Source organism: Sphaeramia orbicularis, chromosome 24 (genome assembly GCF_902148855.1).
Source record: "Sphaeramia orbicularis chromosome 24, fSphaOr1.1, whole genome shotgun sequence".
Classification (NCBI taxonomy): Eukaryota; Metazoa; Chordata; class Actinopteri; order Kurtiformes; family Apogonidae; genus Sphaeramia; species Sphaeramia orbicularis.
Genome location: NC_043979.1, coordinates 46,583,542 through 46,599,961, shown reverse-complemented (window position 1 = coordinate 46,599,961; position 16,420 = coordinate 46,583,542). Strand labels below are relative to the sequence as shown.

The 16,420-nt window shown below is 39.9% G+C and overlaps 1 protein-coding gene across 1 annotated transcript in view; it reads left to right on the top strand.

Annotated features, from left to right (window-relative positions):
* fam184ab (family with sequence similarity 184 member Ab) overlaps positions 1–16,420 on the top strand; it is a 219,361-nt gene that overhangs the window by 110,936 nt on the left and 92,005 nt on the right. The window contains exon 13 of the mRNA XM_030128825.1: positions 550–762. Coding sequence (XP_029984685.1) covers positions 550–762 — 213 coding nt within the window. The remainder of the gene's footprint in view (positions 1–549; positions 763–16,420) is intronic.

Below are 16,420 nucleotides of genomic sequence, written 5' to 3'. Positions count from 1 at the left end.
TCAGATTAGTGGATCGTATTAAACAGTTGAACTTGCGTCTCATCAGATCCAAACTCATTTTTCCACACGGTTTGGGAAAACTGGGTTTATCTTAGTGCGAACACTGGCAGGACTTTGTATTTTTAATGTAGCCGTCGGTCTCTTGGCTCAGATTCTCTTCCACCAGCCTCGCTCTTACGCTGTATTTTCTTCATTTGTTGATGTGTGTCCTCCGTCCTCCAGGGTATATCTGCTGCTCTGGATATTCTTTTTCTAGCCCCGTCCTGATTGATATCTTTCAATAGCGAGATCCCACTTTCAGAGTTCTTTGTGAACATGGTTTTGCCAGAGGGGCCGACTGAGAGGCTGTCAGAATCCACGTCCTGAATTATAAACCGCTCTGCACACTTACGCAACCAGAACATGAAAAAAGCTCTGACACGATTTATCTTGGTTTGGTTTTTCCCAGGTCAGTGGACTTTTTATGTCCGCTGCATACGAGGTGCGGGTGCTTGTTGTAAAGTTCTGCTCTGTGTCTACATGGCGTTAACTCGGTCCGCCCCTCCTCAGATCTCGCTGTTGAAGCAGAGTCTGGAGATGCAGCTGTCCCAGTCGCAGTCGTCGCTGCAGCAGCTGCAGCACCAGTTCAGTCAGGAGAGGGAGCACCTGAGGATGCAGCTGGACGAGCTGCAGACCGAGCACCAGAGGCGGCAGCAGCGTCTGCAGGAGGCCCACTGCTGCGCCGTCCAGGACATGGAGCACGCCAGGCAGCGCGACCTCAAGGTACGCCCCGCCCCCTTTTACCCCGACACCACACCTGCACCGGCATTTTACATCAGCGGGTCATCGGCTTGACTTGGCTTTGACTTTCTGTTTAGCTTTAAAGGGATGATATTTGGCTTTTTGAAATGGATCTATGCATTTTCAAACATTTCCCTGTGGTCTACCTCCCCAAATACACAAATAAATGAACCCCAGACTGAGGGTGTATTCACATCTGAACAGTCCTTTGGTCCGCTTAGTTGATTCGGATCAAATGCGGACTTTATTTTTTTCATTTGGGTCGGATCACATTCACATTGCACTTTTTGCTAGTGGACCAAAATGCGTGAACACAAGCACGCATGTGACGAACTGCACTGGCATTGGACAGAAAAGTCAGGGGCGGGGTGAACCAGAGACGGCCGGTGTTGAGGAACATAATCGTGGTACTCCTACATACAGTTAGCATTTTCGGAAAATAAATTGTTTTTTTTTTTTTTGTTTTGACACAAATTTTCGAAAATAATGTTAACACTCATGAAAAGCTCAGTCGGAGCCAGTTTCATAATAAAGTTTCATCAAAAAGACTGGACCAGGACTGGACCCAGACTGGACCAGACTGGACCAGGACTGGACCCAGACTGGACCAGACTGGACCAGGACTGGACCAGGACTGGACCCAGACTGGACCAGACTGGACTCAGACTGGACCCAGACTGGACCCAGACTGGACCAGACTGGACTCAGACTGGACCAGGACTGGACCAGGACCGGACCCAGACGAACCAGACTGGACCCAGACTGGACCCAGACTGGACCCAGACGGACCAGACTGGACCCAGACTGGACCAGGACTGGACCAGACTGGACTCAGACTGGACCCAGACTGGACCAGACTGGACTCAGACTGGACCAGGACTGGACCCAGACGAACCAGACTGGACCCGGACTGGACCCAGACTGGACCCAGACTGGACCCAGACGGACCAGACTGGACCCAGACTGGACCAGGACTGGCTGTGGCTTGTTGTGGCCCAACTCATTTCTCCTAGTGCAGCCACAGTGGCTGGATCTTTCATTTCCTTGGTGCAAACACAGTAGAAGCAAAACTTATTTTTTGCCTATCCTGGTTTTGTCGCATTTAGTTTGCATTATTTCAGAGCAATAATAAGCTTGATCCATAAAAAACTCCATTTAGTAGGTCCTTATTATTTGTGTTAAAACTATGAACTCTTAAACTGAGGCTGGTGCACCACAGTGGATGGTGCTGCAGTATATGAAACACACTTCAGTTTCTACGTTTACTCAGACGTACATTCAACAGAGCCGAATGATTATCCCGTAATTATACGCAAATAAAATACTAATTTGCACTTGAACACTTGGACTAAGAGCTGCAGCTTTTCCCTCATATTTGGTGCTCGTTTAAGAAGCTCCTTACAAGAAGTCATCCATGACATTTTAATCCGATAGAGCGTTGTCAAGTCAAGGTTAGCCTGGCACTGAGTCATCAGCGCCGCTCCGAGTGTGACAGCAGACAGCCTCGACATCAAGTAGGTATACTGACAGCTCTGTGTTTCCTCTGTATAATGTCAAAATATGCAGGCACAAACACAACGTACGCGCTCCTCAAGGTGCCAAGAAAATGTTCTTCAACGCTAATCCTTCCTTTTCACAGTCAAGGTCGATTTGGATCAGCTATACATCCTAATTCCAAATCCCTTTTTGGTCTTGGATGCTGTAATTGTATTAATGCTTAAAGGCAGAATGAAGGTCAGGGAACGGCGTCCGTATGAAGGGTTTTTGGCACCCGCTTGAGCACAATTCATCGTCATTGGAGCAAGGATGAGTGTGTTTATGGGTTTGACGAAGGAGAACGAATATCACCTCTGAGTCAGACCGCGCTTATGGAATCTGCAGTCGTCATTATGTTCGTGTAAAACCGAACTGACGGCTTTAACCCTTTTACAGCGGGGTACACACTTCAAGATAATCGGGCTGGTTTTGTTCCGATTTTCCCTTTTACTGACCAAGGACCCAAACGCCAGATTATCGTATGTTTTATAAGATTATCCTATAGATTATCCTGTGGTCTGAGGTGTGTTCAGAGTGCATTTGTTCCGATAATTGGCTCCAAAAAGGGTCAAGGCCGACAATCGTAAATATTAAACTTGTTCAGTATTTATGACTAAAAACCTTCATGTGTGGGGAAAGCCGACAACTCCTGAGTCATGTTTTTGCTAATTGTGATGTGGAACGGAAAGTAGCCAATCAAGAAGCGAGCTGACTGAGGAACTAGGGCTGGGTAAAAAATCGATCTGATCGTTTTTGGATCGATTTCTTTTTAATTTTGCGTAATCGATTAATGGTGGATGAGATCAATTATTCAGAGCAGGATTGCGAGTAAACGACCCGGAAACCGCCGATGTGGAAGCGCGGCCGGCTCCATCTCATGAGCCCTTCGCGGAAACGGGGCATCCTGGTCGTGCTCACAGTGGTTCTGGCGCAGGAGGAACGCAGAGGAAGGGTGGGGAAAACCCCCTGTGGGAGGTCCTCCCAGCCTCAAACTGGAACCTGCACTGCAGAGGAACTGTCCAGTGGAGGCGGGTCACAGAAGCCCGTCATTCTACAAATATGAACTTGGATCACCTGTGGCTGAGGGCGGAGTTAGAGGAATGGTGAAGTGGAAATCATGAAGCTCCGCCCACCCTCCCCCTCCAGTGAGTTTGTTGTACCAAGGGCCCAACATGAGTCTGTTTCAGGGGCCAGACTGGTGTCAGTGCCCCAGGGTGACATTACTGTTACCCTGGGGTACAATGGAAGCAGCAGGTATAAAACAGAAGATGATGCAGAAGTCTGCTCAGATCCACTGGAGAAACATGGACATGTTTGTGTTCATTATTCCAGAGCAGATTCATCTGTTTACTGATGAAATGTCAGATTTATTTCCTTTCTAATGTCAGTATTTATTCTGTGTTGCTAAAGTAGTCAAATAATCCAGTTACAACTCAGAATTGTACTTTGGTATCACTGAATGAATCTGAATCAATTAAATAATACTGAATCGAATTGAATCGCAATTAATTGATTCAGAACCTTATGAATCAAAATTGAATCGATTAAGGGAATTGGCCACGATACCAGCCCTGTGAGGAACAAGGAAGCAGGTGTAAATGAAGTTCAGTGGACCTCAGAAATGAACTCATGATGTCATGTTGAGCAGCTGCTGGAGCTGTGGGAAGCCCCAGAACGTCTATTCAACGTCTCCGCCAAGTCGTACCACAACCGAAACCACATGTTGTGTGTTGTGTTTCCAGTTGTTGTTGTGTTTCTTCTTTGGAGTGTTCTACTAGTGAACACTGCAAAACAGCACTGTAATTAGTCTATACAATTATTTACAAGAATTCACAGCTAAAACACCACTAAAACCTCACTAACATGTGGCTACAAGTAATAAAAATCTCCCATCTCTCTCTCAGACTTAGATTTTTATCATATTTATTGTGAAAAACAACTTGAATGTGCATAATGAAACTTTATGAGACTATAGAACTATTTTACATGATGTCAAATATTTTTGTTTGTCTAGAGCATTCTGTGTCCATGCTCCAGCTTCATACTTTTTGTTCATATTTGAAGTGTTCTACTAATGAACACTGCAAAACAGCACTATAATTAGTCTATACAATTATTTACAAGAATTCACAGCTAAAACACAGCGTTATATATATGTATGTATATATATATATATATATATATATAGTGGCGAGGAAAAAGGAGAAACCAGCCAGTTGCTAGCGAGCCAACTTTATTGCTCTCCAGCCACCAGACAAAATGGAACTAAGATGCCAACACTCACTGTGGGTGCTAAGACCCGCCCCACAAGCCACAACATCCTCTGGGTGAGAGAACCTCCATATCCTGTACACCACAATATATATATATATTTATATATATATATATATATATATATATATATATATATATATATATATATATATATATATATGTATATATATATATATATAAACGTAAAAACCTGAAATGTCTAAAGAAAATAAAGTGTAATTTTAACAACATTCTACTTGTTACCTCCGCCAAGGAGGTTATGTTTTTGCCAGGGTTTGTTTGTTTGTTTGTTTGTTGGTTTGTCTGTTTGTTTGTTTGTTTGTCTGTCCGTTAGTGTGCAACATAACTCAAAAAGTTATGGACAGATTTGGATGAAATTTTCAGGGTTTGTTGGAAATGGGATAAGGAAGAAATGATTAAATTTTGGTGGTGATCGGGGTTGGGGGGGCCCACGGGGGGGGGGCCACTGATCAGCCTTGGCGGAGGTCTGCGCTCTCTGAGTGCTTCTAGTTACTAAATGTTTTATGCCTTTGTAGATCTGATCTGTAACACACATATAGAGGTGATAAGTTGAGGCATAATATTGATAAAATTGCACTTATTTTTCTTAAGAAATTTCTTTTTTTTTTCCCAGTTATTCACATCTTTTTGTTTGAATAGTTTGTTAATGTAAATATTTTCATAATTTAGTGGGTTTGTTTGCACTAAAACAAAGGTAATGTGGAACCTGATAGAAAATGAGTGTGACACCCCTGGTCTAAGCAGTGAAATCAAGTGTTAAAAGCTTTAAGCAGGACTTTTATGGGCGCTGCCGTATTTATATTTCTGTCAGCAGAACAGAATGAGAAAACTCAATTATCCAGAGTGGAGGCATTAGAGCAGTGATTTGTGAGCTCTATGTGTGTCTTGGTAGATGCGAGGCACGCTCGGATGGTGTCGGTGTTATCTGTTCACAGCTCGCACACTCTTCTATCCAGGGAGTAGTAAAGTTGTTACAAATCCACACTATACGCACAGAAATGCACAATCACCAGGCTTCATTTAGCACTCCCACATCCCACTGGAAAAACAGCAAATAGAAGCAGTGAATGGGTCTGATGCAGAGGACAGGACGGCCATTTGTCACCGTCGTCATCCTCTGAGACAGCAGCTCTGATGCACTGTTTGGATTTTTGGTTGAAATCCGATTTTTTGTGTGTGCTCGTTCATATTACACATTAACCCTTTCATGTATAGTGGTCACTCTAGTGGATAACTTTAGTAAAATCAGCTGAAAGTAACAAAATTCTCTCCTGAGACGTAGAATTGTGACGTTTGTCGCATTTCAATGATGTAAAGGTCGGATAACTGCGACCTGGCCATTCAGACTGAAGTCGCATTACAAAATATCAGATATGTATCAGATTTAGGACCACATATAAAAGGTCGGATCTGAAAAAAATCAGATTTGTGTTGTTCAAAGTGTCTTTAACAGATCGGATACAGGTCACATATGGGCAAAAAAATCGGATTTGGGCCAAATTTACCTGTAGTCTGAACGTAGCCCAAGTGAACATCTATGTGATCAGTATGTTAAATATGGGAAAATACTTTTTTTTTTTGTTTTTTTTGTTTTTTTGTAATTCACTTTTTATAGTTTTTTTCTTTCTTTTCACCCATTAAACAGACAGAAATAAATAAATAAATACATGGCTTTGATATGTCAGCTGGTCGATATATTGATTTTTTTCAATATCAGCCATCGGCCCCGAATTTTTTTTTGAAAGCCGATATTTGATCAGTTGTAAAAATCTTATAAGATATTTGATCAGGCAGCTGTGTGGGCAGCACTTGAAGTGCAGTAAATGTTCAAAGAGTACTATGTGTATGTATATTAATGATTAAATTCACAGGTGTCAAACATGCGGCCTGGGGGCCAAATCCGGCCCACCAAAGGGTCCAATCTGGCCCGTAGGATGAGTTTGTGAAATGCAAAAATTACACTGAAGATAATAATCAATAGTGTAAAAATCATTTTATTTCAGGTTCCATACATACAAATATAAACCAATTAGATCTCAGTTGGGTCAGACCAGAAAAAAATACTGTCATAATAACCTATAAAGAATGACAACTGCAGATTTTATCTTTGTTTTAGTGTAAAAATAAAATAAAATAAAATTACATGAAAACTTTTACATTAACAAACTATCCTTTTACAAAAAATGTAAATAACCTGAAGAAATACGTGGAATGTCTTGACGAAGGTAAATGCAATTTCATCAATGTTCTACCGGTTACTAAATGTTTTGTGTATTTGTAATTGTAATATCAGTTTTAACGCACATGTGTAAATGATGAACTGATAAACTGAGGCTGAATATTGTTAAAACTGCTCTTGTTTTTCTTATGACATTTCAAGTTGTTCATGTTATTCAGATTTTTCAGGAAAAAATGAAGATATAAACATTATTATAATGTAATTTAACTTTTTTCCCTGGTTTTATTTTACTGTTGCAGTGTACATGTGGAATTGATAAACTGAGACAGAATTTTGTTAAAATTGCACTTAATTTTCTTAAGAAATTTCAGTTTGTTCATGTTCTTCACATTGTTTTAAAGGATAGTTGGTAGATGTAAATATTTTCGTCACGTAATTTTACTCTTTTTTTTAGCTCCAAAACACAGAGGAAGGTTTGGAGTTGACATTATTTATATATAATTATGTTATTATTTCACTGGTCCGGCCCAGTTGAGATCATATTGGGGTGAATGTGGAACTGAACTAAAATGAGTTTGACACCCCTGCATAAAAATCTTAATTATCTGAGGGTTTCGATTGTATTTTATGCTCAATGTGCTTTAAAAAAACAAAAGGCTTAAATATCAGCCTCAAAAATCGGCTGTAGATATCGGCATCGGCTTTAGAAAAACCCATATCAGTCGACCTCTAATCACATGCCAAGGTCCGACCCAATAAACTCTTGTTTTCTGAACATATATTAGAAAAACCACTAACGGGCTGTTTTCAGAGTCGTTCCAGGGCGCTCTCATTTCTCACAGTCAGAAACCAAATAAGTTATAAGTGCCTTTATCTCTAATGGGTTCAACTAATGCGACGTTCCTTTATCTGTTGGGTCCAAACAGCTTCGAACAAAGCGAACATCATCATAATTCAGCAGCTCCAGCGCTGACTCAGAGCTGGAGAAGAAAACACCTGTTTCTAAAGTTCCAGTGTTGGCTTCAGGTCGCTGTAAGCATTAAGATGCAGCTCTGGGGCTTTAGATTACTCTGCAGTCGATAGCCCCTGAATACATATCAGACACACTTTAACCCTTTAAGGACCACCAGGAGAACAGGCCCAGAGCTCTGTATGCTGTTTTTGCAAGAAAAGTGTCAGAAAAATGTCCTTTTTAGCCCATTCTCCTGCTCCTTTTTTCAGGAAGAACTTAACTTTAAATATCCGGCCATTAAGTATCAATATTATGTTTAATCAATGTTAAAAACAGAGTGTTATAGTAAAGAATAAAGGAAAAAAACAGACTTAGATTTTTATCATATTTATTATGAAAAACAACTTGAATGTACATAACGAAACTTTATGAGATTATAAAACTATTTTACATGATGTCAAATATTTTTGTTTCTCTAGAGCATTCCGTGTCCATGCTTCAGCTTCTTATTTTTTGTTAATATTTGAAAAACATAGATAAAAACAATGAAAAAAATGCTAAAAGAAAACGGTGAAACTCGACAGCAGCACACTCTATAACAGCACTATCACTATAATATACAATTACTTACAAGAATTCACCGCTAAAACTTGTTGAAACGCTGCTAAAAGTGATAAAAATCTTCCATCTCTCTCTCACCGACTGCACTCTGCTGCTCTCTGCTCCGCCCATGCAGGCCTCTACCCTCATGTGTTATATATCAAATGAAAGCTCAGAATTTCAGTTTTCAGATGACTTTGGAATTTTGTCAATCGCTTAGTTCAGGAGTTACAAAGTTAAGTTAAATTGTAGCGCCGGATATAACTATTTTACATGTTCTGAAAAATTTTGGTTTGTCTAGAGCATTCTGTGTCCATGCTCCAGCTTCTTATTTTTTGTTAATATTTGAAAAACATAGATAAAAACAATGAAAAAAAAAAGAAAAAAACTCAACAAAAACAGTGTAAAACACACTTGTAGAAGACTCCAAAACAGCACTATAATTAGTCTTATTATTTATTTAGTATTATTTATTTATTTATTTACTATATTTATTTATAGTATAATTATTTACAAGAATTCACAGCAAAAACTCTGCTAAAACCTCAGTAAAAGGCTGCTACAAGTAGTAAAAATCTTCCATCTCTCTCTCACCGACTGCACTCTGCTGCTCTCTGCTCCGCCCACTTCCACAGCCCATGCAGGCCTCTACCCTCATGTGTTATATATCAAATGAAAGCTCAGAATCTCAGCTTTCAGATGACATTGGAATTTTGTCAATAACTTTGTTCAGGAGTTACAAAGTTAAGTTAAACTGTAGCTCCGGAGACACGGTCATTTTAAAAGGGTTAAGCTCCATCCTTTCAGATGCCTCGGTTCCTTCGATGGAGTCTTTAAGTCGTCCTTGGGTCAGGATTAAGAAGCAGCGGACGGGTCTGCCAGAGCAGCTGAAGGCCAGTGTGTGTTCGCTCCGTCCGACTCTTTTACTCGCTAAAGTAGATTCTCCCGACAGCCAAGTAACAAATATCGACTGTGTGGAACTGGAAGGAAGACTGAACAACAAACAGGACAAAGACTGGAGACGAAGAGGAGGAGGAGAATGTACCGGCGCTAGAGTCGATTTGTAATTAAAGGATTCACTGCGATTACGGGTAATTAATGTCCTCCTTTTAATTAAGGCAATAAAAGGTATGGTTTTTACTCACACACAGCACAAGACGACTAATAATCAATAGCAACGAATAAGAGAGATTAGAGCTTTTAAAAACTCACTTTCTCATACAGTGGCAGACCTTTCACTGGGAGGTTTACTTTTGTCCTTATTTAACCATTAAAACATGTGCTCAAATCCATTTAATTCCGTTCGTTTACTCTAACAGAAAACCGATAAACATATGAGTACAAAGCTGATTTTCTGTCTCTGTGCAAAATCCAACATCTACAATGTTTTTTTAACATGAGTAAAGCTTACACTGAGAAAAACTGGGAGAAAAATACCTAAATTTAAGCATTCATATCAACATTTTAGTTCTATAAACACTAATGATGATGTGTTCAACTCAGATCATCACCTCAGTTGTTATACCTTTAGTAGAAATGAATAAAAAATACAACATACAATAAAGTTAAAGTCAGTAACTTTGGGTCATACCAAATCAGATATCGAAAATGTCAACATGAAACACCACATTTGGTCCATTTGTTTATTTCCAATTTTTAATTTGTGCATACAATCAAAAGAATGAAAAGCAACTAATTTTTTTTTTTTATTTTGGATTTGTACATGAGTAATGAAATAACGAGTAATTTTTGCATTTTCCGATGTGGATTCTCAATTGAATATGAAAAGAATGAATGATACACAAATTGTGACCAGACCCTTGTTATAATCATAACACCCCCACCTTCTGAGGCCGAGACTTCAGAGAGAGAAGGACCAATCACAGGCCAAGAGCTTAACATTCACTTCCATTTCTCGAGCCAATGGTCCAGTGGATGTCCTGAAGGCTCCAGAACACTGTGTCCTTCCTGCTCGTCGACTCTAAACTCCGGTCTGAAGTGGATTCTAATGAACTTTAAACCTGAACTTCAAAGTAAAATGTGCCTGAAGTGAAACCCTGCCTTCCTAACACATACAGATGAGCACAAAGACTAGAAAGTATTCCACCACCACTATGATGTATCAGGGTCAAGCACCGTCAAGCCCTCATGTGTCCACCTTTTTCATGGGTGGAGTAACTTTTACGGACGTGAAGAAAGAGGAGGTGTTCTTCAGAGTGTTAGAGCTGCTCGTCTTCAGATCAGACTTTTCTTCTTCCAGCTCTTTGATGAGGACTGGTTCTCATTCTCCAGGCGTTTCTCAATATCAAGTAGAACCCGACTGATTAATCGGCCGACCGATTATTCGGGCCAATTATAGAGTATCACCAATTAATCAACATCGGCCAATATGTAGCCGATGTAGCCGATATAGTAACTTTTTTTGCTGTGCGGAGATTCTGTCGCTTGTTGCTCTTGTGTGTGTGTGTGTGTGTGTGTGTGTGTGTGTGTGTGTGTGTGTGTGCGTGTGTGTGTGTGTGTGTGTGCTGCCCGGAGAATAAGAGGAACTTTAAAGCGAATTAGTTTCACTTTCACTCCTGCTCGGAGAATGACGCTGTCACCCCCCCACCCACAATCACATACTCACGGAGCTACACCCCCCGCTCACGCGCTCTGACAAGGATGGACTGCTTACCACCTGTCTGTCTCACTTTTGCACTTCCTGCTAGAGCGCCCCCTGGAGGACGTTAGCTTGTATAAATCTATACTCGAGCTGCATCGCTGTATAAGCCGCAGGGTTCAAAACGAGAAAAAAGTAGCGGCTTATAGTCCGGAAAGTACGATACTCTCCTGAATCTCTTTCCTCACAGTGAACAATTTCTTCGTGCCATCCACCATAAACAAACCACGTGTTTACAAACAGAGCCAGGAGGGAACTCAGGCATCTTCGGGATTTTGTCACAACATGCATTGTGGGAAGTGAAGGCTTGCACCACTGCCTGGCAGCAGCAGCGCAACCATATGATATTATATGGCTGAAACTAGGGATGCACCGATACAAGTATTGGCATCAGCTCCGATACTCAGTGTGTGTACTCGTACTCATAAAAGTAATCCGATACAAATGCACCGATACCACTTACAGCCGTGTGACATTCCCAGTTCAGTGCAGCAGGAACGAGGAGGAGGAATAATGTGTGTGAGTGTGAAGAGTGGAGACTGAACCAAATAAATGACGGTGATAAAAGTAACGCTGACTGACAGTAACGTTCCAGACACAGACAGATACAGACGCAGTGTTCTGTCCGTCCTCTGCGTACATTCCATCCGTTTACCAAGTGCTCGTGGATGCGTAAACAGAATGAGAACACCTGGTGTGTAACATGGTGTACGGAGCGGTGCGGACCGCCGCCAACAGAAGTGAAAACGAAATGTCTGGCTCATTTCTCTTTTCTCTACCTGCTGAAGCTAAACTTTTAAACCTTACCAGTAGGGCTGAAAGATATATCGTTATCGTATCGATATCTAGATACGAACATTCAAGATATTAATATCAAAAGTCAACCATATAAACGATATAGATTTCCCCTGCGCTCACCCTGCATGTACAGCTCTGGAAGTCACAACAAATTTCATTTATTCGTACTTTATGTTAATGTTGATGACTGGCAGGGAGTTCTTATAAATAAAACTGCACTTTCCACATTCTTTTGTTTTATGATTTTTGTATTTTTCTGAAAAATGCTTGGTTTTCACTGAACCCGTAGTCATATTGTATCGTATCGATATCAAGATATCTGGCATGAATATCGAGATATGAAATTTTGTCCATATCGTTCAGCCCTACTTACCAGTGAAAACGCTGCAACATTAGTATCACATTAGTGTTCCCTCTGTCGTCTCCATGTTTGTTATTACTGACTTTCTTCTTCTTCTTCTTCTCAAAAAACTTTCCTCTTCTTCGTGGTATTTGTCCAGTATGGTTAATTCAGAGCGGCGCCCCCTGGTGGATTAATTGACAAACGCTCATTCCAACACATTAAATGTCAGTAGCAGCACTTTGTTCCAGTCAGACTAATGACAACGACAGTAAAGCACATTTACAAAAGGAACTAACAACTGGAATGGGATTACTAATGACTAGTATCGGTACTCAGTATCAGCAAGTACTCAAATGTAAGTACTCGTACTCGGTCTGGAAAAAAAGTGGTATCGGTGCATTCCTAGCTGAAACAAACACAATGCTCCGGCCGTTTCCACGTCGTGTTTCTTGCAGTTGCCGTGGTTACAAATGCAGTTTACCAGCAGAGTATGAATGTGAGAGTGAATGAATAACGGATCAATAATGTAAATCGCTTTGAGTGCCTTGAAAGATGCTATAGAAATCTAATCCATTATTAAAATTATTTTCCACCAACATTCCCAAGAACTTTGATTGCCAGGAACTTATTTACCAGGGTGAAAGAATTCCTGGTAGTTCCACCGCACCTCAGAGTCCCTGTAAATTTATTCTAATCAGACTAGGTTGTTCCAAGTCGCTGACTCAAGGTCTTGTTGAATTACTTTAGTGCATTCAGATGGACAGACCAAGGTTCTAATAGTTTTGCATTTTTCATTATAGTTTAGTTTTATTTAGTTTTAACTTTTTTCTCTAATTCAGTTTGTTTGAATTTGTTTTTAGAGCAGGTTTGCTAGTTTTTATTAGTTTTTGTTTTTTTCTAAATGCTTAGTTTTAGTTTAGTTTTAGGTTTTTTTATAACTTTTCTCTTCTTCTCTGTCGTCGTATTCAAATAAATCCCAGACAGGACTCTGCTGCTTTCTCCCAACTTTAGTCTCCATGTTTCCCTGGGGACCAGAAGACGACTGGAAACCACAAGTGAACACAAGTGACGGACCATAACGTACCATAGGGGCCAGCAGCTAAAATTGCTTGAGGGGAAAAAAATCGCTTTCGTATCAATCTGACATTGACAAAGACAAAAACAAAGGGAATTTTATCCATAATTTTTGTCCGTCTTAGTTTTGTAAACACAATACAGTTTCAGTTAGTTATCATTTTTTCTTTTAATTCTAGTTTTCATTTGTTTCAGTTAACGAAAATGTTTTTTCAATTCTAGTTTTTGTCATTTCATTAGTTTTCGTTAACCATAATAACCATGGGACAGACAGATGATTGTAACGCACTTACCGGAGTGAGACAAAAATTCGCTTAAAATCTCAAAAGATCGTGTTCCACCAATCAGTGTTCTTCAGCACAGAGCTCCACCCCCAAGGGAATCTGAAAAGTCCACTCCCCCTACCAGGAACTTCTGTCAGGGACAGTTGTGATTTGCAATTTTAGTGATTTATTACGAACATGCAATGAAATTTAACATATATGCAAACTAGTAAAACATACATAATAATACAAATATCAAGAACCATAACAATCTTAGACAGAAGAACAGCACAACAGTTCCATTTACATGCCCGAAAAAGGGTGGGAAGAAGTGCAACTTAGTTTGGGGTCAATGGAAAGTTTTTTACCAGGGTAATTTCAGTGGAAACGCACCAAGGTTCGACAAAGTTCCAGGTAAAGTCAAAGTTCCAGGTAAAGTTCCTGTGGTGGAAAAAAGGGTACGCTGACAGAGGACACGAACTGTCCATCACTGATATCCAGTGATGCAGTGTTTGCAGTCGTTGTGTCCACATGAGCTGACTGGATCAGTGAACATTTCCAGACAGATGGGGCATAAAAACTGATCTTCAGATCATGCACGGCCGGCAGCAGCAGCAGCAGCAGCCGTATCTGCACACTAAAACCCAGCATAAATGCCAGTGTGTTGGTTTTTCCTGAAACAGAGGACATAAATCAACTTTATGTGTCAGTGTGACATAGAACTAATAGAGTTTCATCAGTGACTGTGGCCAAAATAAAGTAAATATTATGAGCTGTAGTCATCAGTGTTTCAGTGATGGTGTAAGTCTGACAAATATCACAAACTAAAAGCAACAACATGAGCAGTGACGTTCATGGACTTCAGATCAGAATCTGTGTAGCATTCCTTCTTTTCAGATTCAATTGAGAATCCACAGCTGGAAAATGAAACACACCAAGTAGTCAGTAACTTCCAGGTCAGACCAAATCAGATATCAAAAATGTCAACATGAAACCCAACCTTTGGTCCATTTGCTTATTTCCAGTTTTTAATTTGTGCGCACAATTGAAAGAATGAAAAACAGCCCATTTTTGGATTTTTTTATTTGTACATGAATAATGAAATAATGAGTCATTTTTTCGTTTTGTGGATTCTCAACTGAATATGAAAAGAACGAATGATACATGGACTGATGAGGATTCAGTCTTTTCTGTATTTTCAGTCATTTCGTATTTTCAGTATTTTCAGTATTTTCAGTCTTTTCCGTATTTTGTGTATTTTCCCTCTTTTCAGCGCTGTGTCCTATCAAACCCATCCTGGATCTTCTGAATATTCATATGCGGAGCTCATTTCCCAGAGGCTTCACATATTGGAGAATTCAAATGCCACAGATGCTGCCGTCAGCCCTTCTGTGAATATCATTTCAGATGCTGCTCGCTGATGGCTTCTACTTAGAATTTCCCAAAATGTCGCCTTAATATTTTACCCACAAAAAGCTCAGTGTGAACTTTGAGATCTGAAACGTATCAATTATTTTAAGACCACTGACGGAAATAGCGGCTGTCTTTTCCTCTCGAACACTACAGCTAAACATCTTTATTTGATGAACAAGACAGAAATATCTGCAATGGAGCTAAATTTAATCATATTACATATTTATAACCCGTGTTTACGTGTTTCTAAGTCTTTTATGGATTATTTTAGGAACGGGTCATTGTTGATTCTGCAAATTTCATGACGATATTTTAACACAACAGCATATTTTTCAGTGTAAAGCCTTGAAATCGTGCTAGAATTCTGAATTTGTGAAGTTTGTAGGCAGTTAATGCTGGCATCTCATTATCTCTTATATATTTATGGTGAAAATAACAGACCAAAGGCTGTTTAATGTAGTTTTATTTATTCAGTACAACACTCAAACACAACAGAAAATCCTTTCAAGGAAGTTACCATCGTAGGGTCAAGACCACATAATATTAGAGATATTAATAATCCACTGTGACCAGGAAGTTGCTGACAGTGGAAAGAAGATCTCATCATTATGTGCCGTGTCGTCGCTGCTCGGTGGAGGCCTTAAGAGGACTATTATCGAATAAAATCAAACAGCACTGGGATTTTCTACATGTGTATCTATTATTTGAGGAAAAAAATCCGATTTATTGACATCCTAAGTCAGGAGTGTCAAACTGAAATTACGATACATTTGCAAATATATTTTAACTGCATTTTTCTGTGAAAAAAGAAAAAAATTCTTTTAAAAAATGGAAATTTTATGGTTATTCACAGTTACAGTTTTTCATGTTATTTTACATTTGGCATGTAAAATCACAGTCTACTTTTAGCTTACGGCCGACAGGCCATCAGCTGTTGTCGTCATGCAGCGGCTGGTGTCGTTGTCGTCTGTCGTCCGTTACAAAAATTTCAATCGTCTTCTTCTCCGAAACTACAATTCCCATTGACTTCAAACTTGGTATACAGCTTCTGTATGAGGATGTCAACAAAAGTTAGTGAAATTATTTGGATCTGGATCTGATTCTGGATTTGGTGCCACTTTGAAAAATGTTCCCATTATCAGAGATAGGAAGTGGATGGATGCAATAGCTCAGTAAATCTAAATGATCTCCAGTGTAAATGTCTCCAGTCCAGCCCTGATGGGGAGATGACCCAAACATAATGTCCACATGCTGATCAGGATCTTCTTCTGGATCTGGAACTGACGCAAAATTTAACATGGGCTCTTATGGGAAAACATTTCAATCGTCTTCTTCTCTGAAACTCCAGTTCTGATTGACTTCAGACTTGGTATACAGCTTCTGTATGATGATGTCAGCACAAGGGACTGAAATTATTTGGATCTGGATCTGATTCTGGATTTGGTGCAACTTTGAAAAATGTTCCCATTAGAACAGATAGGAAGTGGATTGATCCAATAAATCAGTATCAATGATATCAAGTGTGAAT